The sequence below is a fragment of the Thunnus albacares genome, chromosome 10, assembly GCF_914725855.1.
Source record: "Thunnus albacares chromosome 10, fThuAlb1.1, whole genome shotgun sequence".
In the NCBI taxonomy this organism is placed as follows: domain Eukaryota; kingdom Metazoa; phylum Chordata; class Actinopteri; order Scombriformes; family Scombridae; genus Thunnus; species Thunnus albacares.
Genome location: NC_058115.1, coordinates 34,763,324 through 34,791,174, shown reverse-complemented (window position 1 = coordinate 34,791,174; position 27,851 = coordinate 34,763,324). Strand labels below are relative to the sequence as shown.

Below are 27,851 nucleotides of genomic sequence, written 5' to 3'. Positions count from 1 at the left end.
AGAAGACAATGTGAAAACAGCTTTACTTGCCTCAGAACATGGCAGAACAAACTAAATTAACTACACAGTTTGCAATCAGAAGAGTATATGAACCATACATATGCGTTCTGATTCATACCTCATGTTTTATCTTTAGCTATATTTATATTAGCTGTAGTTATATATTTATTTCGTGGGATGAAAGGAGACCATGCACAGAGCTGAAGAAAGGATAAGCTTGCACCTTGAGGACTCCAAATGCTGGACGAAAACAACTGCCAGGGAGAAAACTTTCAACATTTTAATGACTTCAACATGTGTTTACACACAAGTGAGTGACATCTTTGGTGGGTGAATTCTGTCCACCAATGGTAGGCGGAGCCAAGATGCCATAAACGAGCGTCAAGTGATGAAGTTTGCTGGTGAGGTGAATGACAGCTGAGACAGTCTTCAGAGGCCAGCATCCATGAAAATACACTGTCCCCTGGACCTTTGTTCTGAAGTAAACCCACAAATTCACCCTGTAGTTATTTTAAGTATCCCAAAATGAAAAAGGAGCAATGTGTTTTGGCTGTTTTATTGGTAATAAGGTCATTTTGAAATAAAATCACATCAGATTTATTAAGTGCTGAAGAAGTCATCACTCCATCTTCCCTGAATGTCCAGATTTTTGTTCAGTTTTATGGTCATACTGTACCCTGTAATAACATAACAAGTACCTAGTAGTTAAATAATAACGAGTATTAATTCTCTCTAAATTCTTCCCAAATTTCCAGATTATTGCTCAGTACGTCGCACACACTCTGTAATAATAGAATAGGTACCCGGTAATTCAAGAACAACAAGAATGCAGCAGAGATCATATAATGTGCTGTAGGTAGTTTGCTTGTTGAAGTTACAGTGAGCTGTCTAGACTCACTAATTCATTTGGAATTGATCCTGTCTTTAATTGAGTGAATGTTCAGTCACCTGTTGATGTTGTGTGATTAGTGAATGAGTGTGCAGGAGGTGTGGCTGCTTGCTTATGAAAATTTCTTCAGTTGATTTTTAAGCTGAGTCGTATATTGAGTAATAAGCTTAAAGTAACTAGAATAACAAGTGTTGACATGTCAGCTTTGTAGATTATGTTTTGTATGTCCTGCATATAAATAAGAGTGGGTAAGTCATGTATTTGATACATGCATTAATAATTTCTGATGTGAACCTACACTTTTAGATCTGTGAATGTTTTAGTGTTCAGTCTTTCTAGTATTCAGCACTGATCTGTTCCTGCATCACATTATAAGCTTTGTGGTACTTTATATATTTCTGTATACTCAGAAAATACACAGGAAACACGTGTAAATCATGTGATATGTTGTCTGTTTTTGACGAAAACATAAATCTCTTGTCACAATAGAACAATACTATAAATTTGAATTTCACTTTGTGGGTAAAATGACACATTCAGAACCACTCCATGGCTAAAATGAGCACTTCTTTGTTTAGAAACAATATGTATATGCTAAATGTATTTAAAGAAGCAGCCTTTTCACAACTCAGGGGTTTTTGTTTGTGAAAGCAAATTGTTTTATTGGCATATAAAATTGCCCTTCACCCCTCTGATTTCATTGGGTGGGGGGCAATGATATAGTATGATGCAGTTTGTTGTAAGATTCCATGTTGATTTTCCTCCTGTCCTCTGCATTTTTTTGTTTACGTTGCAGGCTGTAATCTAAAGCATTTCCCTCTTTCTTTTCAGACTCAGCAGTTTGTATTCTGAACAGATGACAGGACTGTTTAAACTGATTCACACTAACAAACCTGTCCACCTCTCTGTCCATACCTGAGAGTGTTCAGTCTCCAGTGTGGATCCTCCAGTCCAGCAAACAGCAGCTTCTCTCCTGAAGCTCCTGGATGATTGTAGCTCAAGTCAAGCTCTGTCAGATGGGAGGGGTTGGAGCTCAGAGCTGAGGCCAGAGAAGCACAGCCTTCCTCTGTGATCAGACATCCTGACAGACTGCAGACACAAAATGACACACGTCACATGATCTGAGATCATGTGTTTATTACTGTCATCACCAATGTGTTTCTGTGATCTTTAGAGTTAAACTTAACACTTTCAGTCACTACTTTTCGATTCAAATGGCTAACCACTGTAACACTTTTATTGTGAAGTTGTTCCAGCTTCCTGTAACCTTAGTGAACATAATGTTAGGGACTGCTACCTCTTCACTGCATAAAAATAGGTTTAAATAAAAGAATAGTAAAAGAAGAAACAACCACAGTGAGCTGACTAGATGAAGAGCTGCAGGTGACAGATGATCACAGAGGAATATAGAACAATCCCAACTAATATGGCATATAAGGACTTAACGTTGTGGAAAAACAGTAAAGAAACATTTCTGACTCCACTCAGTTTCAGGAATCATCAAGAGTTTTAAGTTTGTTTGGAATAAAACAAGAATTAATTGGTGGTTAACCACATAACAGCTGGAATGCACTGTTATATCACCATGGTGACTAAAAATCACTATCATTCCAGCACAGATAATGCTCTGAAATTAAAAGAAACTGTAACTGTTAAAATCTGTTCACTGAATAACTGTCCGTATGTGTTTTACTTTAGGTCAGTCACACAGTTCTTCATTCAGTTTTTGGATCTTAAAACTCCTCTCTGGTATTTCAGGTTTCAACAGCAGAGACAGAACAAAACTAATAAAAATATATAAGTAGAAAGTCATTCACAAACTATAAACACACAACTGGTCTCAAAATAACTTGAATAGAGAAAAGTCCAGGTGTTTATCAAATCATTACAGTTTAAATGGTGATCAGTTGAACAGATTGATGAATCCTGACCTGAGAGTTTTCAGTGTACACTGTGGACTCTCCAGTCCGGCAGACAGTAGCTTCACTCCTGAATCTTGAAAGTTGTTGTTACTCACTTCCAGCTCTCTCAGACTACAGGACTGGGAGCTGAGAACTGAGGACAGAGCTGCACAGCTTCTCTCTGACAGGTTACAGCCACTTAGTCTGAAGAATACAATTTGAAAAAATATTTAATGAAACATTTTTAATTCTCTCCTCTTGAAAAAATCTCTTTGAATATCTTTTCAATAAATAACTGTCTGTGTACTTACAGAGCTTTGTTTGAGGCTTTGACCACTGGCAGCAGCCTGAGAAGAGCCTCTTCTGACGCAGAGTATTTCCTCAGGTCAAACACATCCAGATCTTTTTCTGAGGACAGTAGGATGAAGGCCAGAGCTGACCACTGAGCAGGAGACAGTTTATCTGTGGAGAGACTTCCTGAACTCAGATACTGTTGGATCTGCTCCACTAGAGAATGATCATTCAGTTCATTCAGACAGTGAAACAGATTGATGCTTCTCTCTGTAGACTGATTCTCACTGATCTTCATCTTGATGTACTCGACTGTTTCCTGATTGTTCTGTGAGCTACTTCCTGTCTGTGTCAGCAGACCTCGTAGGAGAGTCTGATTGTTCTGCAATGAAAGACCCAGGAGGAAGCGCAGGAACAAGTCCAGGTGTCCATTTGGACTCTGTAAGGCCTTGTCCACAGCACTCTGGTAGAAGTGTGTCTCTGCAGATTTCTCTTTTCTTGTTTCAGACTTCTGGGATGTTGTTTGTTCTTCTTCCAGCAGATTGACTCCAGACTTGATGAATGTCAGATGGACATGAAGAGCAGCCAGAAACTCCTGAACGCTCAGATGGATGAAGCAGAACACCTTATCCTGGTACAGCCCTCTCTCCTCTTTAAAGATCTGTGTGAACACTCCTGAGTACACTGAGGCTGCTCTGATATCGATGCCACACTCTGTCAGGTCTGATTCATAGAAGATCAGGTTGCCTTTCTGCAGCTGCTCAAAAGCCAGTTTTCCCAGAGACTCAATCATCTTCCTGGTCTCTGGACTCCAGTGTGGATCTGTCTCAGCTCCTCCATCGTACTTGACCTTCTTCAGTTTGGACTGAACCACCAGGAAGTGGATGTATATCTCAGTCAGGGTCTTGGGCAGCTCTCCTTCCCCTATGCTCATCGACACATCCTCCAGAACTGTAGCAGTGATCCAGCAGAAGACTGGCATGTGGCACATGATGTAGAGGCTTCGTGATCTCTTGATGTAGGAGACAATGCTGCTGGCCCTCTCCTTATCTCTGAATTTCTTCCTGAAGTACTTCTTCTTCTGTGGGTCGGTGAACCCTCTGACTTCTGTCACCATGCCGACACACTCAGGAGGGATCTGATTGGCTGCTGCAGGCCGTGTGGTTATCCAGAGGCGAGCAGAGGGAAGCAGTTTCCCCCTGATGAGGTTTGTCAGCAGTACATCTACTGAGGTGGACACTGTGACATCAGTCAGGATCTCATTGTTGTGGAAGTCCAGAGGAAGTCGACACTCATCCAGACCGTCAAAGATGAACACAACCTGGAACTCTTCAAACCTGCAGATTCCTGCTTCTTTGGTTTCAGTAAAGAAGTGATGAACAAGTTCCACCAAGCTGTACTTTTTCTCTTTCAGCACATTCAGCTCTCTGAAAGTGAATGGAAATGTGAAGTGTATGTCCTGGTTGGCTTTGTCTTCAGCCCAGTCCAGAGTGAACTTCTGTGTTAAGACTGTTTTCCCAATGCCAGCCACTCCCTTTGTCATCACTGTTCTGATTGGTTCATCTCTCCCAGGTAAGGCTTTAAAGATGTCTTCTTGTCTGATTGTTGTTTCTGGTCTGTCTGGTTTCCAGGATACTGTTTCAATCTGTATGACCTCATGTTCATCATTGACATCTGCAGTCCCTCCCTCTGTGATGTAGAGCTCTGTGTAGATCTGATTCAGAGGGGTTGGGTTTCCTGCTTTAGCAATCCCCTCAAACACACACTGGAACTTCTTCTTCAAGTTATACTTGAGTTTATAATTAAACATGGCAGGAGATTCTGTATGAACAAACAGAAAATAGAATCAACGAATAAATTAGTATTAGTAAATATTTCAAAAGACTATAAACATATTTTCCTCCATCATTAATGTCTCATTTATCCATCATGTTAAATCTTTATAAAAATCCTCTTACTGTTCTGCAGACGGTCAGCCAGCTCCTCCTGCTTCATTCTCCTCAGGAAGTGCAGTGTGATCTTCTGAAATGCCTCTCTGCTGCTCCTCCTCTGCTCTTCCTCCTCACTGTCCAACACCTCCTCACCCTCCCTCTGACTCTCATAGCATTCTGGGTAATCTGGATTCAGAACTTTCTGCATCTTCTTCAGCTCATTCTTCACAAAGGTGATGATGTTCTCCTCCAGCAGCTGGAACAGAATACTATATGAATGACACAATCAAACTGAAATCATGAAGCAAACATCGGATCCATGTTGGACAGACTGACAATCCACTGGTCTACAAAGTGCAGCATGGAGATGGTTGTGAACAGAATAGATGTAAAAGTAGTTGTTGTACATGTACAGACCATAAATATGGTGTCCAGGTGTGGTTGATGCTGCTGGGCAGACTGATCACTGGGAACCTCTGAGCTCTCCTGGTCCACTCTGTGGAGGAATCATGAAGAATGAGCTCACATTATGTCTGTCCACACAGAGACAAACACAGGCTAAAGGCCCATCAAGTGATATTTGGATGTGAACAGAGAATCAGATGACTCCCTGTAGTGGTAAAGCTTTACTAGTCCTGCTGATCCCACTGAGAATCAACAGCTCAGTCTGTTTGTAGCTTTCAGCTCAGTGTTTTGCTTCATCAGTCAGTTTGGTTTAGTTCCAACAGCTCTGAACAACAGCTCTCCCTCCCTCACTGTACACTGCTGAAGTGCCCTGGAGTAAGGCAGCTACAACCTCCAGCTGCTCCAGTGGAAGTGCTCAGTGTCTGCTTGTATCAGACTGGTTGAACTGGGCAGCTCCCAGAATGAAAATGACATTCAAGTGTGTGTAAGTCAGAAAGTCGGCAGGTGTCATGTCTTGTGTTTGAGCAGGTTGAGGAGTATTTAGTCAGACACAGTTTGTTGTATGAGCTTCAGTCTGGCTTTACAGCAGCAGACTCTACTGACACCTGTCTTATTCATTTGTTTGATTTTATTAGACAAAACCTTGATGGAGGAAATTATGCTGACTTGCAGAAATCATTCTATACTGTTGTCAAAGTTACAGTGCATGGCGTTTGGACATACTGCTGTGTAACCCTGTTAAAAAGGGACAATAACTAGTTTAAATATGTTCATGTTTGATAAAATGTGATTAAAAGTATTAAGAATAATATTTCATGAAGGTTGATAAAGTTTGTTTAAAAATAGTTTAATAAATAAGTTTAAAAAGTTTAAAAAGATTCAAATATGCACTTTAAGATATTTCATGTTATTTTGAAAAGTCTCAGGGTTAAAGAGGAAGTACCGATTGAGAAAAGTGTAATTCTGGTAATTAATTGGTTAAGATCTGGCTAAACAGGAAGTGTGTGTATTTTGTTGTGTGAGCGAGAAACTTGACATGCAAGAGAGAGCGCGCGATACGGAGCAGAGAAGGGAGAACTGCCTGGCGTTTAATATGTTACAGTAAAAAAATATGCAGAGTACGGACACTGTTTATGAATAATAGGTAGAGATAAACGGACAGTGAGTCTCAAAGGACTGTTATTCAGTGCAGCACCGTGTTCGAGTTTAAAGGAGTACTTTGGCAAAGAGTGTTCAACGAGGAGCACAGCTAACAGCTAATGTAGCTCACATTAGCTTAGCTACGGACTTCATCTGCGTGCAGCTAAACCAGCTACTCAACTGGTGAAGTTAGCCTGCGGTGTGCCGGACCTGTTCAGTGTGATCTGCGGTGAGTTCTACCGGGAGAGTGGGAGAAGTCATCTGCAGCCGACGTGGCCGCAACACGCTGGTCCTGACAGGAGGAATCGTCTACCTCATCCCATGTATCAGCAACCCGCTGGTATCGCACAGGGGACGAGGAGTACGCCATTACGGCAGTGAGTTGCCATCTGTTTTATTTCAGCGCTTTAGCGTGAAGCAGCCATTTTGTTTCTGGCTACAACGCACACAAGCATCGCTTCAGGCCTGCATCATTAACACTGGGTACCCATATCCTTTTCAGTTAGTTATAACTGCCGGCTTTAGGTGTGTTTCATTATTTGGTGGTTTTATAATGAGTGCACTCAAAAGGGGTATTTGAATATTAAGAAATTGATCATTTAAAAGGTACTGAAAAGTCTTTTGAACTTGAGTGTTATTTTTGTGTTTTATTTGCATTATTAAAAGAATATTTGTGTTTACATTTACAACAGTAAATCTTTAAAACTTACTTTTTTCTTGTCATTTGTATAAGTGTCTGAGAAATAGTACTGTTGATGTTTACCGACATATTGAGAGTACTTTTATTTCAATTGGCAAGTGTTTAGGAGAAAGGTATAAACTTAAAGGATACTTTAATTCTTATTTCATTTATCTACAGCTTTGATTAAAAACATTAAAAATTAGTATTAAAACATTCAGTGAGTAAATAAAAGTGTCTTACATTATAGAATAAATAGAACTTAGTTCACCAATATTATATTACAGTGTACTTGTCATTCAGTATTAGTTAATCTTAAAGAAAGAGATTTCTAAAACATAAAGAACTTGGGAAGCGTACCTCATAAAACTAGACCAGCCGTCTAGAGGGCGCTACATAAAATGGAGGCACCGCTGGGATTGTGGGTTAATTAATGCTGAAATTGGTGATTTGTGACTGTAAATTTCCTAGTGTGTGAACTATTCAACTGTGAAAAAAAAAAAAACTAAGAAAGACAAACAAAACAATATATGGTGATATTTAACTAACAGCAGCTAAAGTGTCACAATGTACAGGAACCAGCTGAAGAACTGGTGTCGAGGTGAAAACCTGGATGAGAGCCATGCCTTGCTGACCATCGTTCCTGAGAAGACAGAAACAGCACACATAGTAGAGACTTTGCAAACTGTAAAGTGCTTGGGACGGGTACAAGTGAGAGGAAGAATGTTAAACGAAACTACAAATGAAGTGCTGGTGCTTTGCGAGTGCAAAGAGAAATTGACTGATGCGGACGTCCCAAGTGAAGTTTTGAGCTCAGATGGACAAACTGCATGGAAAATATTCACTGTGGCTCAGAGCTCAGACCCTGAGTTGGACTTTAACCGTAAACTGCATGCTCTTCTACAAGCAGAAGGAAAGTCCACAGAGGATGTGCAGGCCTTGCTGACCCCGCACATACCTCCCTCTACAGAAGCCATCCTTCGTGCTGTGGGCGATCTGTTTGATAAGACCGTCAAGCCCTCAGCAGAAAGTGGAGGATACCGCCGCCTGCAGATCTTTTCCGGTATTGTGCCTACACCAGCAGGAGAGGAACAATTCGACCACTGGTTAGAGCAAGCTTACCTGATGGTTGAAGAGAGTGAGGGTTCTGCTAAAGACAAGAGGAGAAAGATAATGGAGAGTTTAAAGGGGCCAGCTCTGGAAGTGATAAAAGCAGTGCGTCTCTCCAATCCTGACATTGCCCCTGACAAGTGCCTGGAGGCTCTGGAAAACGCCTTTGGATTAGCAGAGTCTGGAGACGATTTGTATTTCACATTCAGAATGCAGCAGCAGCAACCTGGTGAGAAGCTATCTGATTTCCTCAGGAGATTAGAACGTTGCCTGTCCAAAGTGGTACAAAGAGGTGGTCTCACTCCCCTAGCCATGGATGGTGCACGGCTTGGGCAGCTTCTGAGGGGTGCAGTTAATGCTGATCTGATGTTAATCCAACTGCGACTGAGGGAGAGAAGAGCTAATCCCCCAACTTTCCTTGAGCTCCTGAAAGAAATTCGTTCAGAAGAAGAATATGAATCTTCTCGAGCAAAGCTGAACCATTCAGTGTATACAGTTCACACCAAGCTTCAAGAAGAAAACAAACACTCAGAGATACAGAGTTTGAGAGCTGAAATTAAAGAAGTGAAATCAATGTTTGCTGCGCTCTCTACACGGGACAAAGAGACACAAAATGAGAACTTTCAAACTAAAGTGAGAAATGTCCCAGAGACTAATGCTGATCCAGAAGTGATAGCTCTGAGGAAACAACTGAAACAGTTACAACAAAAGGTGAACTCCAGATTACCTCAATCGTCTACACCTTCTCCCACAGTGATGACTGTAAACACTCAAAACAGACAAGGGGCTGAGACAGAAGAGCGTTTCTGCTATCGCTGTGGCGAAAATGGACACATGGCAGGGAAGTGCAAAAACCCTGAGAACCAAAGCAAAGTGATCCAAAGACTCATTCAAGCTCTCAAAAAGGCTAAGACCCATAGCACTCAACCTACTACTGATGTCCCCTCACCCAAAACTGACTGCACTGTGAGGAGGAGTGTAGTAGATCAGCTTGCCCCAACAGGCATACCAGAGGGTCTAATAGGGCCACCATCTTTGGAGCCTCTGAAAGTTAATGGACATTTGTGTGATGCATTACTCGACAGTGGCTCAAGAGTTAGCATCATCTTTGAATCCTGGTACAGGAGACATCTTGCTGATACTCCTATTCGCCCAGTAAGTGACCTTAACATTTGGGGTTTAAGTGACTCTGATTACCCTTATCTTGGCTACGTGGCAGTGGACCTAGAGTTTCCCAAAAAGGTAGCGGGTACCCCAACAGCCCTGTCAGCCCTGGCTCTCATTTGCCCCGATCCACCTGGTCCTGATCAGACACCTGTGATCCTCGGGACAAATACCAAGGCTAACCTATCCAAGCGGCTAGCCCAGCTGCGTGACGATAGAGTTGAAGGCACTGTAGCCCACGCCTTTGGCATACAGAACACTTTCCCAGAAACAGTGAAAGAAAAAGCCATTGACTTGTCAAATGAAGAGGATGACGAAATAGGTTGTGTAAAGTTGGCGGGTCGAAGCTCACTTGTCCTACCTGCAGGTGGCAGCATTAAAGTAGTCTGCAAAGTGGTGCTTGGAAAGTCCCTGCCAGATGACATCTTGATAGTAGAGGCCTCCAGTACAGCTACTCTCCCATCAGGCGTCATGCTCCAACCTATGGCAATACCCAGTAATGCTGTGGACATTAACCGGCTGACAGTTGTGGTTCATAATGAGTCGCAGAAAGAAGTGACCATTCCTGCCGGTGCTGTCCTGGGTCACCTGTGTGTAGCTGATGTGGTTACCACAGTGCCAAAACAAAAGCCAGAGACTGAGGATGCTTTTGATGTCAGAATGATCGACTTTGGTGAGTCACCTGTCCCCGAAACATGGAAAGCAAGGCTCAGACAAAAACTGTCTGAAAGAGCAGATGTATTCTCTCTTCATGAACTCGATGTGGGACTCGCCAAAGAAGTGGAGCACACGATCCGCTTATCTGATTCACGACCCTTTCGTGAACGCTCCAGACGCATCGCCCCTGCGGATATTGACGACGTGAGGCGTCATATTCAAAAGCTACTAGCTGCAGGCATCATTAAAGAGTCCAGAAGTCCATATGCATCGCCCATAGTGGTTGTGAGGAAAAAGAATGGGGATGTAAGGATGTGCATTGACTACCGCACACTAAACAGCCGCACTGTACCAGATCAATACACTACCCCACGCATCGATGAGGCTCTTGACTGCCTGTCGGGTAGTAAATGGTTCTCAGTGATCGACTTAAGAAGTGGTTACTATCAAATAGCCATGAAAGAAGAGGACAAAGAAAAGACTGCCTTTATCTGCCCTCTCGGGTTCTACCAATTTGAGAGGATGCCTCAAGGCATAACTGGAGCTCCTGCAACCTTCCAGCGCCTCATGGAGAAAGCAGTTGGAGACATGAACATGCTCCAAGTAATAGTCTATCTGGATGATCTGATCATATTCGGAAAGACCCTGGCAGAACATGAAGAGAGACTCTTAAAGGTGCTGGACAGACTCAGAGAAGTAGGGCTCAAGATTTCACTTGACAAATGTCAGTTTTGCCAAACAAAGGTCAAGTATGTGGGTCATATTGTGACTGCTGAGGGTGTTGCTGCTGACCCTGCAAAAATCGAAGCTGTGACCACTTGGCCCCAACCTTACAATCTCAAGACCCTACGATCCTTTTTGGGTTTTTGTGGTTATTATAGACGATTTATCCACAACTACTCCTCCATCGTCCGCCCTTTGACTGACCTCACTAAAGGTTATGGCCCCCCTCAGCGTAGCAAAAAGCCAGTAAAAGGGAAGAGAGATGTTTATTTGGATGAGAAGGAGCTGTTTGGAGACAGGTGGGACGAGTCATGCACTGAAGCCTTTGAAAAAATCAAACAGTGTTTGACAAACGCCCCTGTGCTCGCCTTTGCAGATCCTGATAAGCCCTACACACTGCATGTCGATGCTAGCCTTACGGGACTGGGAGCTGTGCTTTATCAGGCATACCCAAAAGGCTTGCGACCAGTGGCGTTCGCAAGCAGAAAACTGAGCTCGTCAGAAAAAAACTACGCCATCCATCAGTTAGAGTTTCTGTCGCTGAAATGGGCAGTTGTGGAGAAATTTCACGACTATCTCTACGGAGCCCACTTTACTGTGCGTACAGACACCAACCCTCTAACTTACGTCCTGACATCAGCAAAGCTCAACGCCACAGGACATCGGTGGCTGTCGGACTTGTCAGTGTACGATTTTAACATTATCTACAGACCAGGTAGAAATAACATTGATGCTGATCTGTTGTCACGCATAGAGGCAAGAGATGAGGAGACGGAATGGCAGAGCATCTCGCAGGCTGGAGTCAAGTCAATATGCCAGCGAGTCGGTGTTCTTGGCCCATCAGCAGACTCCCCCAAGTATGCTGAACAGCTTGGAGCTCCACCTGACTGCATTCCTGACGTGTATGCTTTCCCCACACGTCTTCACCTTAACTCACTGGAACAAATGTCCAGGCAGGACTTAATGGCAGCCCAAGCCCAAGACGGCTTGATAGCACCCACCATACAAGCTTTAAAGTGTGGCAAGTGGAAAGACAACCCAGAGTTACTCCCTATGAAAAGAGAGATGGGTAAGCTAGTCATGACTGACGGGTTACTACATCGGGTGAGCACATGCCACACAGGGAAAAAGACACAGCAGCTAGTGCTACCTGCCAAGTTCAAAGCAGTAGTACTCAAAACCATGCACGATGACCTTGGTCATTTAGGAGTGGACAGAGTCACTGACATGATCAGGAGCCGATTCTTCTGGCCAAAGATGTCAGTCGATGTAGAGCAATATGTGAAAAACTGCGGAGAGTGTGTGCTCAGGAAGACTCCATGTCAAAGAGCTGCACCGTTACATCAGATAGTGAGCTCTGGACCTATGGACCTCGTCTGTATTGACTTCCTGTCTATGGAACCTGACTCAAGAGGAGTGAGTAATGTGCTTGTCATAACTGACCATTTTACGAGATACGCCCAAGCTTTCCCCACTCTCAATCAAAAAGCTCTCACAGTGGCAAAAGTCTTAGTGGAAAAGTACTTTGTACATTATGGCTTGCCATCTCGTATTCACTCTGATCAAGGCAGAGACTTTGAGTCTCGACTCATTAAAGAGTTGTTAAAGATACTGGGCATACAGAAGTCAAGGACCACCCCTTACCACCCCCAGGGTGATCCCCAACCTGAACGCTTCAACAGAACTCTGTTATCCATGTTGGCCACACTCAACCAAGAAAAGAAGCGGCAATGGAGTCAGCATGTAGTGCACCTGGTGCATGCATACAATAGCACCAAGTGTGACGCCACGGGATACTCCCCGTATATGCTGATGTTCGGCCGAGAGGCTCGACTCCCGCTGGATGTATGCTTTGGGACATGCCCAGATGGCAAAGTTGACCAACCACATTCTGCATATGTTGCCAAACTGAAAGAGGATTTGCAGACAGCCTATAACCTGGCCACAGAGTACTCTAACAAGAGACACCAGCAAAATAAAAAGGCATACGACAAGAGACTTAGGTTCCACAAACTAGAACCTGGCGACAGAGTATTGCTGAAAAACCTTGGATTGAAGGGAAAACACAAACTGGAAAATCGCTGGTACAATGTCCCTTATGTTGTAGTGGATAAGTTGCCAAACTTGCCTGTTTACAGAGTAAAGCCACTAAACGTCAAAGGGAAGGTCAAAACATTGCACAGAGATAATCTCCTTCCCATAGGAGATCGAGTGAGGATACCAGTGCAGGAGGAAATGGAGAATGTTCCAAAGAGACCTGTGACTCGAAGTCGTGTCCCCAACCGACACAAAAGAAACTCCACAGATCACACTGTACAAAGAGAAAGCCATACCTTGAGTGATTCTTCTGATCTGGAGTGTGAATGGCCGACCAAACCCTATAGGGAGTTAATGGGAAATCTCTTGCGAAGGAGAGAAAGACATAGTGCTGAAGGATCAGAGCAGTTGGAAGTCCTCAGTCCTTCAGAAGAGAGTCACTCAGAGAGAGACCACTCTCCTGTAGAGCATGTTCCAGATGTCCCTCAAGCAACCGACTCTGAGTCAGGACCACTCTCCAGTGAAGATGAGCAACTACCCTCGAGCTGTTCTAATGTACATGTGACACCAAAGCCAAGTAGGCCAAAAAGATCATTGAAACCAGTTGTAAGACTTACCTATGATGAGCCAGGAAAGGCCAAAGATCAACCCATTACCATTGTACATAGAGGGGTTACTATAAAAATTGGTAAGCACTAAGCTGGGTCTCATAATCTCACCCTTAATACTTTGAATAGAAACTTAAGTTTTGTAATCTGATGAGGACATCAGACGTTTAAAGGGGGGAGGGTGTAACCCTGTTAAAAAGGGACAATAACTAGTTTAAATATGTTCATGTTTGATAAAATGTGATTAAAAGTATTAAGAATAATATTTCATGAAGGTTGATAAAGTTTGTTTAAAAATAGTTTAATAAATAAGTTTAAAAAGTTTAAAAAGATTCAAATATGCACTTTAAGATATTTCATGTTATTTTGAAAAGTCTCAGGGTTAAAGAGGAAGTACCGATTGAGAAAAGTGTAATTCTGGTAATTAATTGGTTAAGATCTGGCTAAACAGGAAGTGTGTGTATTTTGTTGTGTGAGCGAGAAACTTGACATGCAAGAGAGAGCGCGCGATACGGAGCAGAGAAGGGAGAACTGCCTGGCGTTTAATATGTTACAGTAAAAAAATATGCAGAGTACGGACACTGTTTATGAATAATAGGTAGAGATAAACGGACAGTGAGTCTCAAAGGACTGTTATTCAGTGCAGCACCGTGTTCGAGTTTAAAGGAGTACTTTGGCAAAGAGTGTTCAACGAGGAGCACAGCTAACAGCTAATGTAGCTCACATTAGCTTAGCTACGGACTTCATCTGCGTGCAGCTAAACCAGCTACTCAACTGGTGAAGTTAGCCTGCGGTGTGCCGGACCTGTTCAGTGTGATCTGCGGTGAGTTCTACCGGGAGAGTGGGAGAAGTCATCTGCAGCCGACGTGGCCGCAACACGCTGGTCCTGACAGGAGGAATCGTCTACCTCATCCCATGTATCAGCAACCCGCTGGTATCGCACAGGGGACGAGGAGTACGCCATTACGGCAGTGAGTTGCCATCTGTTTTATTTCAGCGCTTTAGCGTGAAGCAGCCATTTTGTTTCTGGCTACAACGCACACAAGCATCGCTTCAGGCCTGCATCATTAACACTGGGTACCCATATCCTTTTCAGTTAGTTATAACTGCCAGCTTTAGGTGTGTTTCATTATTTGGTGGTTTTATAATGAGTGCACTCAAAAGGGGTATTTGAATATTAAGAAATTGATCATTTAAAAGGTACTGAAAAGTCTTTTGAACTTGAGTGTTATTTTTGTGTTTTATTTGCATTATTAAAAGAATATTTGTGTTTACATTTACAACAGTAAATCTTTAAAACTTACTTTTTTCTTGTCATTTGTATAAGTGTCTGAGAAATAGTACTGTTGATGTTTACCGACATATTGAGAGTACTTTTATTTCAATTGGCAAGTGTTTAGGAGAAAGGTATAAACTTAAAGGATACTTTAATTCTTATTTCATTTATCTACAGCTTTGATTAAAAACATTAAAAATTAGTATTAAAACATTCAGTGAGTAAATAAAAGTGTCTTACATTATAGAATAAATAGAACTTAGTTCACCAATATTATATTACAGTGTACTTGTCATTCAGTATTAGTTAATCTTAAAGAAAGAGATTTCTAAAACATAAAGAACTTGGGAAGCGTACCTCATAAAACTAGACCAGCCGTCTAGAGGGCGCTACAGCTGTAAAATGGTTTATTTCTTACATGACAGGAAGAACTCAAGTCTGTGATGTTGAAGTGGTTCTATCAGAACCTCTGGATGTTACATGTGTGGTGCTGCAAGGTTCTATTTTAGGGCCTCTTATTTCTTATGTATATAAATGATACGACAGCTGCTGTGACATGCAAGCTGCTGCTGTATGCCGATGATTCTGCATTACTGGTATCTGGGAATGATGTCAGTGAAATTCACAACTCTTAGTAATGAATCAGAAAGTGTGAGAGAGTGGCTCATAGATAACAAGCTTTCAATACATTTGGGTAAAACCCAGTCAATCCTGTTTGGAACAAAGACGTCAAGAACAAATACATTGAAAATCTTTTGTAATGGAATTGAAATTTTTTTATATTTTGTATCATACTTAGGAATAATATTGGAGCAGTCACTGTCCTGTGAATCTGTTGTTGATAAAATATTATCTAAGAGTGGCAGCAAACTTAAGTTCCTGTTTCACAGACTAAGGCTCTTTTTAACTTTTCACTTGAGATTCTTCACATGTCCTCAATGGTACAGCGTCGGTTTGATTCTGCCTATTCTGATTGGTTCAGTGGTTTGACATCTAAATTTAGGAACAAACTGCAGGTGATGCAAAATAATATTATTAAGTATTTATTAGATGTATCCTCTTTAACTCATGTTGGTGATGAATTCAGAAGTGTAGGACTGCTGCCAGTACAGCTCAGAGTGGAACAACAGAAGCTGCATCATATGTTCAACATTATCAATGGGTTTGCTGCTCAATACTTCACAGATAACAATGGAACATACTCAGCATGGCTATAACACCAGGGCCAGTGTGTGTTCATATAAAGTCCCTCCAGTGAATAATGTAGCCAGAAGTTCCTTTTTTTAAGCTGCTGCCGTGTTGTGGAACAGCCTCCTGTTACACATCCAGCTGTTAAAAATGAGAGGAACTTATAGAAGTCAGATCAGGACTTATTTATGGAACATGGTCACAGGTTTATAATGAAGTCTGCAATTCCATTTTTACTTTTTTGTTGTACTTTATGTTTTTATGTGGGCATGTATTCATTTATTGAATTTGTGGTGATCTAGTTTTATGTTGTATGTCTTGTGTTTTGTCTTTTAACATCTTGGGACCATGTTGGAAATAAATATTTTCACTTTAACATGTTTTTTATGTTTGTAATGTATAAATAAATCATATTATGTCACTTTTCATATGAACAACCAAGTGCAACACCATGAATGTCTTCCAGGAGAGACTGTCTGAACATGTGATCTGTTATCTCCATATTTAAATTATTATCACGTCTCCTCCCTCTCTATGACGGCCGGCTTTTCACTGACGTGGTCGGACAACATGTCGTACAAACCAGTTCTTTTCTAGAATAACCCGACGTTTACTGTCAGTTACAGCTTACATCTGATCAGCAGATGGACGTCCTCCTTTAAAATTAATGAAACCGCCCTTCGACCAGTTGCTCTTAAAGGACAGACAGCTGGGTTCAGGTCCAGGAGAGTCTGGTCTCTGCTGCTGGATCCTGAAACAACAACAGCTCTGATAAATGTGTATGTTGGATAGAAATGAAAAGTCTGTTCAGTCTTTGCAGCTTTACATTCTGACCTTCCATCAGCAGGTTGTCCAGGTTTAAAATATATAGGTTCATTCATGGACCAGTTACTCTTCATGGAAACACAGCTGGGTCCAGGTCCAGGTCCAGGTCCAGGTCCAAGTCCAGGTCCAGGTCCAGCAGAGTCTGGTCTGTGCTGCTTCTTTGTTCTTCAACACAACACACACAGAGCTTTGAGTGTGAATAATGATGGTGGAGTGATGTGAGTGGAGAACAGTGATGGACAGTTAGAGATCCTCATCTCACCTCTGAGCTTTGGTCTGGCTGTCATGTTCCCTTCGCCTTTTAGAGGGAGGGACTCCCTCCTCTCTGTCCTCACACTGATCCATAGCAGAGAAACACCTTCACACAAACACAACAACAAGCTCATTCATTACAACAAGCTGCACATCACACCAGCACTGCAGTTACAACGGCGTCATTCTTGATTCAACCACCAGATGGCATCAAAGTAAGACATTATTCTTCATTTCCACTGAGGTTTAATGTTTAATGTTTTACTTTCAGAAGGTTCCAGTTCTCTGTTGGCTTTTCATTTACCACTATAGAGCACATTTAATGGAGATGAGCTGCTGGTAGAGTCAGCTGTGTGGCAGAAGAAATAAAAATGCTCACCAGGTGAATTCAGATCCACATCCAGTCACAGAGTCTTTGTAGCTTCACCTGCAGAGGAAACACAGAGAGAGAAACTGCTGCTGATTCTCCTTCATCAGTCCTTCATCATCAGTCTGAGGATTCTGGTTTTCTATGGAGTCATTTGTACTTCTTGCTGTTTTAATTAGAGATTGTACTGAATGATACTTCATTTATTTACTTTGAATTTAGACTTTTACAGATTGTAAGGATTGAAGGACAGACATTTCCATGATTAATGGTTAAATTTATGGAGTATTGAACATTGATGTTGCACATTACCAACATCATCTACAGTAAAGATTAAAACAGGCAGAATAAGAGAGAACAAACTGTCTGACTCAATAATGTGACATTGATTTTATATTGATATATTATAAAGATACTGAATGAAGGTTTGGCAGCAACATAAACTTTAGTTTCTATTGCTGCAGCTCTTAGCTTGGTTAAAATACTGAATATCATCAATGAAAAGATGTTTTCAACAGTTTGTCTGTGATATAGTTTAGAAAGATTTCAGAATATATTATTTTATGACTTTTTATTAGCTGTTAATCACTAACCATACCACCTGTGAAACAAAGTCTCCCTCACTACCAGCATGATACTGGTTATTAAAACATGCACCAGTTTAAAGGTGACTGAATGGGGCGACCCTTCATACTGACACTAAACTTCTCTGACAATGAATAAAATGTTTTACACAAACAAACTCAAGACTGTTTGAAACTGTCTGTGTTCATTTGATGTCAAACTGTCAGAACATAATCACATGACTGTGTTTAAGTGCAGTTAGTGACGTGTTGAAAGCTGATAAAATGTGTATCTGTCAGGTTGGTGAGCTGTTGTTGACTTGCTAGCTAGTGACAGTGTTCCTAATATAACTGCAGCACATTTTACTGTTTGATGAACAATAAATTCACGGCAGAACATCTATTAAAACATGGTTTACTTTTACTGCTCAACATTAAACACAACTAAACAGCATATTATTAATAATCTATTTCATTCATTTATGAAAAGCAGCAGCATCATACATTGAGCCTTTAACACTCAGTGTCAGCTGTGTATTTATTTGAGTCTAATTTATTATTAATGATGCACATATTACATGTTATATGCAGGTCATTTTTCAGAGTAACAACAGACAGTGAAAGGTTGACTGTTGGAATTAGTGTTAAAATAGTGCAGACGTGGAACAATGTGTGGCACAGGGGTAACATTCATTAAGACCTGCATTATTGTCTCTGATGCTGTGAAATACACCCAGTGATGGAGGAAACTCAACTGCAGTCAAATACAACAGTTGTTGAAACAAGTAGATTGAAGGTCATTTGTTAGGTTTGTGATGTCACTATTCTTCAGCCAGCACATGGTCTCAGTTGGGTGTTGTGTGTTAGCAGTGACCCACGCTGACACAGTTCTATAGCAGCTAGTTTAACTGACATGCTAACATCCAGCATTTCATTCAAACTGAGCAGAGCAAACACTGACAGGCATCTTTTATTCTCCCTCTAAATGTTCTTGTTGCTGCATCATCCGTAGATTCTCTTTACATCATAGATGCTTTCCAAGCTAGCAGCATACGAGCTGTCTGACAAACACCTTTGTTCTCACTCTTGTTTATTGTACCTCATATTTTTCGGATTTATAATATTATTGGATTTGTTCGATGCTGTTTTCACATTTTTCCTCCATTAAAGCTCCAAAGGCAAACTGCTGTCTTCAACCTTTACTGGAAGTGTGTTGTGTAACTAAACACTTAGTGAGGACAGAAGAACAGTTAAAAGAAAAAGAACAGCAGCTTCTCTCACACACTTGGCTTCCTGGAAATCACAGACCACCTCTGAAGTGACTGATCAGATCATAAATAGTCCAAAAGTTCCAGTTGATAAAACTTTATAACGTTAAAGGTGAGTCAACAGGTTGTATGATACAGGTGTGTCTGTGTGTCCTTACACGACCGTTAAACCTGCTCATTATATCAGGTTAATGATTAACAGATATTCACACATTAACTGGTGGAAACTACTAGTCTGATTCTTGATTAAATGTAAACTCAACAATACAACAAGATTTCCACTGAGAAATGATGGAAAAATGCAGGATGAATGCAGAAATATTTAGTAAAGGCTCAGCACAGGAAGCTGCTGACACTCATTGATCTGATTGATCCTAATTAGCACGACCAGCAGTAACAGCCAACAAAAACCATTATAATATCATTATATTTAATTACAATTAATAAATAAAATCAAAATAATTATCTTAGGAAAGGATGAATATACATGTAACTACATTAATATTTTACTCAGATTATTCACAATTTGATGGACAAACACAACAGTCCAAACAAAGACAGTAACACACAATTTTTAACTTAATTGTCTTCAATCCTTGAAAATTAAACCTGTCCTGAACCAGCCTGGTCACCAGAATAAAACATTTGCATTTTTCTGCAAACCACAGAAACGTTGAATATATACGTTTCAACACGTGTAATACGTAGCATATTAACGTTTCTAAAGTGACGTAGTTAACATGAGATCTATATGAGCTGGTTTCCTTATTAGGAGGACGAGGGGTCGGTGGATGGTTTGGAAGTTTCTTGGAAGAAAGTTGAAAGTTGGAAATCAGCAAAGAACATGGTTCGAGACCACCTCGAAACCAACGCCCGCTTCCTGTTTCAGCCGACAAAACCTGAGAAGTTGGGACATTTGGAGCTGTTTTTATTTTATTTTTTATTTTATTTTAACCCAAACCATGATCTTTCCCTAACCCTAACCAAGTGGTTTTTGTGCAGTAACCTAACCAGACCTTAACCACAGCATTCTCACATCATAAAACATCATTATTCAATGGATAATGGCCAACATTGAAAAGTAGACACTCAATGTATCCGTGGTTTGCTGAAATGTACAATGCCAATGTTTTATTCTGGCGATTGAGCTGTTTGGGTAGTTTCTCTCCTCTATATATGAAAATGAGGTCGACTAAATATTGGAAACATCTTTCAAAATGATTAAGTCCAAAACAACCACAGAACCAATGAACCTCAACAAAACTTAACACTTATTGCATCACTGTTGTATTTCATTGTATTATTCAGGTGTTTCTATTTTTCTGGTCACTTAGTGTGTCAACAAGCTGAATTTTGACTAATGAAGCTTTTCCAGAGTTTCCTCTGATGTTTCTGTTGTCTAAACAGCATCTTGTTAGCAAAGCTAATTAGAGTCAAAGAGGATTAACGAGGTTTCAAACCTTCCACCAGTATTCAACAAAGCAACATAATAAATCACTACTAGCACCATCTCTACTGGTGTCACATCATTTTAACCCCCGCTGACACAAACATGATGAAACCTGTTGCTTACGTTACCTTTAGATGCTGAAAATCATTTTCATCAAGCTGATGAGTGAAGGTGAAATTAATCAGCAGCTTCAACCAGGAAACCAAACGTAGGAAGAACAAACATGTAACTCACAGCAGGAAGATTTCAAATGTCAGTTGCTTCACAAACAGTCTCAACTCTGGATGAATCTTTAACCAGAAGTGACTTTAAAGAAATATGATCCCAGCACAGCGCTGACCTTTGGAATAAAGAACCTGGAACAGCTAAAGTCAAACATTGACAGACTGTATAAATCCTCATCACATAGATTTAGTCTTCTAGCCAAACTCAGGGCAGAACAGTGTGCAGAGCCTCGCTGAGCTTCTTGCTGTGAGTGAACTGTAATAACTGAAGGAGACTCAGATGAGCCTTTCGCTGGTTGCAGTCAGAGGACAGTTTAGAGAGACGTTGGTGAGAACATCAACCTGAGACTGTAAAGGTGGGGGGGCTTTGATGGTGCTGGACTCATCCTGAGCACGGCCGCTTTGCTCCCAATGATTTCACTGTATAAACTTGGAATCTGTGTGTAACAGGTCACCTGTTTTCTGTACAGAAAAGCCTTTAAGTTAATAATTCTATCGTAAGATCTCAACACACATCAGGAAGTTTAAATAGTTGATGAAGTTACCGCTGTCTCCCAGTCTGGAGACACAGGTATGGATGCTGCTGCTGTGTGACAGCCACAGCTGTTCATTAAAGTCAGAGGAAAGGAGCTACATTACACATCTATCAGCGTCACACAGAGTCTGAAAGCTCCGGACAGATTTAACCCCTTCCTCCACCACTGCCACACACACTCTGTATGTTGTAGATTAAGATATTTTTACCTGTTTTTACTTCTATGTTTACTTTTTATGGACTGTAACTCTATTTTTACTCAGCATGTGACCCACATGTTCTCTGTGTTTCTTCTTCTTGTAAACAACAAATAAAGTTATTTGAACTTGAAGCTGTCACTAATACAGACAGAGCAGGTTGTTGTTTTTCTCCACAAAGAAGACAAATGTTGGAAGTTATTGATCTGTGAACACTGACTCAGTACTGTCAGCTGTTATTGGACACTTTGAACAGTGACACTAAAATGGAGGAAAACTTCCACCATGTTGATTTGTGTTGACTGTTAGTAGAGTTCTGAACTACAGATTTCTGCTGTTTCTACTGGAACTAAACTAACAAGATGAACAAAGAGTCATTCAAGAGTCAAACAGTGAAAACTGTCACAATACAAACAGAATAAAGTTACAATAAATACCTTTAGACGGAGAAAAGAAGCTGCAACACGACGAGAACAGAATGAGGAAGAGAGGGAGCTGTTGTTGACTTGCTAGCTAGTGACAGTGTTCCTAATATAACTGCAGCACATTTTACTGTTTGATGAACAATAAATTCACTGCAGAACATCTATCAAAGGACAGAAGAACAGTTGAAAGAAAGAGAACAGCAGCTTCTCTCACACACTTGGCTTCCTGGAAATCACAGACCACCTCTGAAGTGACTGATCAGATCATAAATAGTCCAAAAGTTCCAGATGAAAATACTTTATAACGTTAAAGGTGAGTCAACAGGTTGTATAATACAGGTGTGTCTGTGTGTCCTTTCACGACCATTAAACCTGATCATTATATCAGGTTAATGATTAACAGATATTCACACATTAATTGGTGGAAACTACTAGTCTGATTCTTGATTAAATGTTAACTCAACAATACAACAAGATTTCCACTGAGAAATGATGGAAAAATGCAGGATGAATGCAGTAATATTTAGTAAAGGCTCAGCACAGGAAGCTGCTGACACTCATTGATCTGATTGATCCTAATTAGCACGACCAACAGCAGCAGCCAACAAAAACCATTATAATATCATTACAATTAATAAATAAAATCAAAATAATTATCTTAGGAAAGGATGAATATACATGTAACTACATTAATATTTTACTCAGATTATTCACAATTTGATGGACGTACACAACAGTCCAAACCAAAGACAGTAACACACAATTTTGAACTTAATTGTCTTCAATCCTTGAAAATTAAACCTGTCCTGAACCAGCCTGGTCACTAGAATAAAACATTTGCATTTTTCTGCAAACCACAGAAACGTTGAATATATACGTTTCAACACGTGTAATACGTAGCATATTAACGTTTCTAAAGTGACGTAGTTAACATGAGATCTATATGAGCTGCTTTTCTTATTAGGAGGACGAGGGGTCGGTGGATGGTTTGGAAGTTTCTTGGCAGAAAGTTGAAAGCTGAAAATCAGCAGAGAGACCACCTCGAAACCAACGCCCACTTCCTGTTTCAACCGACAAAACTGGGTGTTTTTAGCGAGATGTCAGGACATTTGCAGGTGTTTATATTTTTTATTTTATTTTATTTTAACCCAAAACGTGATCTTGCCCTAACCCTAACCAGCGTTGTCACATAAAACATCATTATTCAACATCATTGAAACGTAGACATTCAACGTATCAGAAATGTTGCAGAAATGTACAATGCCAACATTTTGTTCTGGCGATTGGGTTGCACCATGAGCTGCAGAGATGGAACATACCACTCTGAGGGGGGGTTTGTAATAAGTTTCTCTCCTCTATATATGAAAATGACGTCGACTAAATATTGGAAACATCTTTCAAAATGATTAAGTCCAAAACAACCACAGAACCAATGAACCTCAACAAAACTTAACACTTATTGCATCATTGTTGTATTTCATTGTATTATTCAGGTGTTTCTATTTTTCTGGTCACTTAGTGTGTCAACAGGCTGAATTTTGACTAATGAAGCTTTTCCAGAGTTTCCTCTGATGTTTCTGTTGTCTAAACAGCATCTTGTTAGCAAAGCTAATTAGAGTCAAAGAGGATTAACGAGGTTTCAAACCTTCCACCAGTATTCAACAAAGCAACATAATAAATCACTACTAGCACCATCTCTACTGGTGTCACATCATTTTAACCCCCGCTGACACAAACATGATGAAACCTGTTGCTTACGTTACCTTTAGATGCTGAAAATCATTTTCATCAAGCTGATGAGTGAAGGTGAAATTAATCAGCAGCTTCAACCAGGAAACCAAACGTAGGAAGAACGAACATGTAACTCACAACAGGAAGATTTCAAATGTCAGTTGCTTCACAAACAGTCTGAACTCTGAATTCATCTTTAACCAGAAGTGACTGTAAAGAAATATGATCCCAGCACAGTGCTGACCTTTGGAATAAAGAACCTGGAACAGCTTAAGTCAAACATTGACAGACTGTATAAATCCTCATCAGATAGATTCAGTCTTTATTGTCCATTTGTTCTCACAGCCTGGAGGAGGCGCAGCTGAGGCTGTTTATGCAGATTAGGCAGTGCAGTGCAATTTTAAAGCAGCTTCAAATCTGTGCTGTGAATAACTAGAACATCTGGAACATCTGGAACGACAGATTCATCCATAAATATATAGATTATAATATATTATAGTCTGGTCTTTTCTCTTCTTTATACGACTGAAATGTTTTCTGCTGCTACACATCAGAACACTGACAGGAAATCAGGAACTTTATTTTGGTTGCTACATTTTATTATGAAAGGATTCAACAGAAATTGAAGTATACATGTTTATTGATTGACTGGTGTATTGACTGACTGGTTTATTGACTGACTGGTGTAATGATGGTTCCCAGTGCTGTAGTTAGTGAGTGTGTCCAGTGGAGGGCAGTGATCAGTCACATTGTTCTAATGACTGCTGCTGACCTCACTCACACCAGCACTCACACCTTCAACACAAACATTCGTGCTTCATGTTCACATGGATGGAAGTGAAGTGTTAAAGTGACAGAGACTCACAGAGAAACTGTCATGATCACTGCCCTCCAATGGTCACTGTCAGTAACTACAACTCTCCACATACAGCCCTGACAATTATACTGATATTCATACTGACTTTATGACACATTTACTGCATTACATCAGCACTATTGTTCACCAGTCTGATAATGACACTATATATGTTAACACAGACATTATTCACCTGTTATAAATACTGCCATCAATAGTGATATTGATCTTTCTAAACTCACTGATCTGGACTCATAGAGAGATAATCAGAGTATTTACTGCCCTCCAGTGGTCACTGTCAGTAACTACAACTCTCCACATACAGCACAAACATCTGCATGATGTCAGTTTTAGTGATAAATGGCTCTTCTGTGTTGGCTTCATGTTTCAGCTCCGGAGGTTTCTGGTTGGACGGAGCTGCAGTCAGACTGTAAAATATTTCATACACAAGTAAATATTTTTTAGATGTTTTACAGAATATTGTAATAAACTTATTATATTCAGAGTGTTTCCATTTTATGAAAACACATTCTGCAGTGTGACTTTTGACCATTCATTTTTCAACCATTAAACTACATAAACACAATATACACATTTATACACTATCAAACATTAAACTACATAAACACAATATACACATTTATACACTATCAACCATTAAACTACATAAACACAATATACACATTTATACACTATCAACCATTAAACTACATAAACACAATATACACATTTATACACTATCAACCATTAAACTACATAAACACAATATACATATTTATACACTATCAACCATTAAACTACATAAACACAATATACACATTTATACACTATCAACCATTAAACTACATAAACACAATATACACATTTATACACTATCAACCATTAAACTACATAAACACAATATACACATTAATACACTATCAACCATTAAACTACATAAACACAATATACACATTTATACACTATCAACCATTAAACTACATAAACACAATATACACATTTATACACTATCAACCATTAAACTACATAAACACAATATACACATTTATACACTATCAACCATTAAACTACATAAACACAATATACACATTTATACACTATCAACCATTAAACTACATAAACACAATATACACATTTATACACTATCAACCATTAAACTACATAAACACAATATACACATTTATACACTATCAACCATTAAACTACATAAACACAATACAACAGTGATGTAATAAAGATCCTCATGTGCTGCCTGTTGTTGTGTTTTTTCTCAGTGTGTCTGATTGACACGTGAGTTGTTGTGTTTGTGTGTTTGTGTGTAAAATGAGCTGCTGTGTGTTGGTAAAGTTCATCATGTGACTCAGTGTTGAACCAATCAGAAACAAGTGTAACAGTGTGAGTACTGAGTAAAAGTACAGTATAGAACTACAACAGTATATAAACACCCTCCTCATCTTCTGTTTGTTTGTTTCTACTTTGATATAAAAAAGATCAAAAGTTCTTTAAAAACAAAGTTGTTTATTTAAATAATATTTCAGTAAAAGTTCAGAATCATGAAATATTAAAAGTAAACAAACTGTTGATTCTTCGTTCTGATGTATGAACATGTCAGCTGTGTTTCCATGTTGAACTCTGTCAAACTGAAGCTGGTGATCATTTATTGAATGTATTAAGATCAATTAATTGATTAGTTTATTTATCAGTGATTTTACTCAGAGTCCTATCACATATTTATATATAAATACATTAATGTATATCTATATATAATATATATATATAGTGTGATCCTGTTTGTGTGTGAAACATGATCAGATGAAGGCAGTAAAGGAAAAGTAGAAAGTAAATGTACTCACTTCCTCACATGGATCATTATCTGTATTGATCTGTGATCAGCTGACTGTGCTCTCATGTTTCAGTGTGCAGCTGATCAATAATGTGATGGGAACATGTTTGTTCTTCTTATTGGTTTCATCTGCAGCTGAAATAAATGTTCTGCTGGTATATGTAGGAGCCATGAATGGATTAATTGAATGAATTGCAAAGTAGTAATTCTTTTGTTTTATATTTTGGGTTATTTTGGTTTGTTTATTATTGCACGATCACGGGGATTGATAATCAGGTCACATGGATATGGGCGGTGGTATCCTATAGTTAATTTAAGCACCTGTTCACCTGCATGCCAGCTGGTAAGAGACAGAGGGTGAGTGGGTCGTCGTATTTTTTGTTGACCGCTGTTTTACACCTGAACGCAGTTTTACACCTGATCGCTGTGATTATTTTGAGTATCTTATATTTTGTGAAAGTTATAATAAGTTGATCACTTTCATTAATAAAGGTTATTAAACCTACAGTTTTGATCTCAGCGAATCTTTTTGGTAGCGTGTCGGACAAACGGCAAACAAGGCCCTACCTCAGCCTCTCAGCGACTTTTACGTTGTTGCCAGTAGTCGCTACATTTTTGTCAACAAAAAACGGCATTAAAAGAAACATCACCGGATGGCGCATGGGCTTAAGGATCGATTGGAAGGGGATTAAACAAAGCGAACATCGGAGGTGAATGACTGAAGAAGGCACCGGCTGTCAACCATCACAACTTCAGGAGCCGCAGTCAAAGCCAACCACAGAAGCCAGGTAGGCTTACCGGTGTTTATACGCATTAAGCTGTGTATTAATGGAAGGAATGCGGCTTGCATATTCACTGCTGTGTGTCCGCTGGGGACGACTGGCTGATTGATTACCGGTGCTGAAATATCTCCGTGATGCAAAAATAAGGAATCTCCGCTTGGTCTCTTTGAAGTTGCCGCTGCGCTGTTGATGTGGAAATGTGATGTTTGCTGGATGAATTGCCTTTCGGTCTGTGGATGTGTCCTTAAATGCACAAATAATGTATTGAAAAAGACATCGAAAAGGAACTCAAAAGAGGAAAAATGAGTCAAATAAATGCTGGTGTTGCAAGTTCTCAAATGGAGTGTGGGAAAAGAAAAGTTCAACTCACCGCAAAGGCGTTGGTGAATAAAATTGAAAAGCTTCAACGGGAACGCAAAATGACTGTGAATAAAATTAAAGGGCTCATACCACAAATGAAATCATTCATGAAAAAAAGGGAAAACGTCTCTCATGTACAACCCCTTTTAGAGAGTTTAATTCAACTTTGTGAAA

The 27,851-nt window shown here is 40.1% G+C and overlaps 2 protein-coding genes and 1 long non-coding RNA gene across 3 annotated transcripts in view; all 3 read right to left on the bottom strand.

Annotated features, from left to right (window-relative positions):
- Positions 1-3,488, bottom strand: part of LOC122990129 — a 13,678-nt gene extending 10,190 nt beyond the window's left edge. Inside the window, exons 1-3 of the mRNA XM_044363249.1 lie at positions 3,102-3,488; positions 2,821-2,994; positions 1,819-1,978 (exon numbers count right to left, since the gene is read on the bottom strand). Of these exons, the coding sequence (XP_044219184.1) occupies positions 1,819-1,978; positions 2,821-2,994; positions 3,102-3,379 (612 nt within the window). The 5' untranslated portion in view covers positions 3,380-3,488. The remainder of the gene's footprint in view (positions 1-1,818; positions 1,979-2,820; positions 2,995-3,101) is intronic.
- A 164-nt stretch (positions 3,489-3,652) lies between these two features.
- LOC122990056 (protein NLRC3-like) lies at positions 3,653-16,970 on the bottom strand (the record flags this gene model as incomplete). The annotated part of the gene is made up of 5 exons (XM_044363186.1): positions 16,834-16,970; positions 16,631-16,750; positions 5,430-5,508; positions 5,040-5,268; positions 3,653-4,902 (listed from the first exon to the last, which is right to left on the bottom strand). Coding segments are annotated over exons 1-5 (1,743 nt in total), but the record flags the coding sequence as incomplete, so codon positions are not given.
- A 174-nt stretch (positions 16,971-17,144) lies between these two features.
- Positions 17,145-22,443, bottom strand: LOC122990072. Its single transcript, XR_006405244.1, has 3 exons — positions 22,118-22,443; positions 17,456-17,503; positions 17,145-17,182 (listed from the first exon to the last, which is right to left on the bottom strand). It is a non-coding gene; the product is annotated as an uncharacterized LOC122990072 (long non-coding RNA).
- Positions 22,444-27,851: the final 5,408 nt, after the last annotated feature.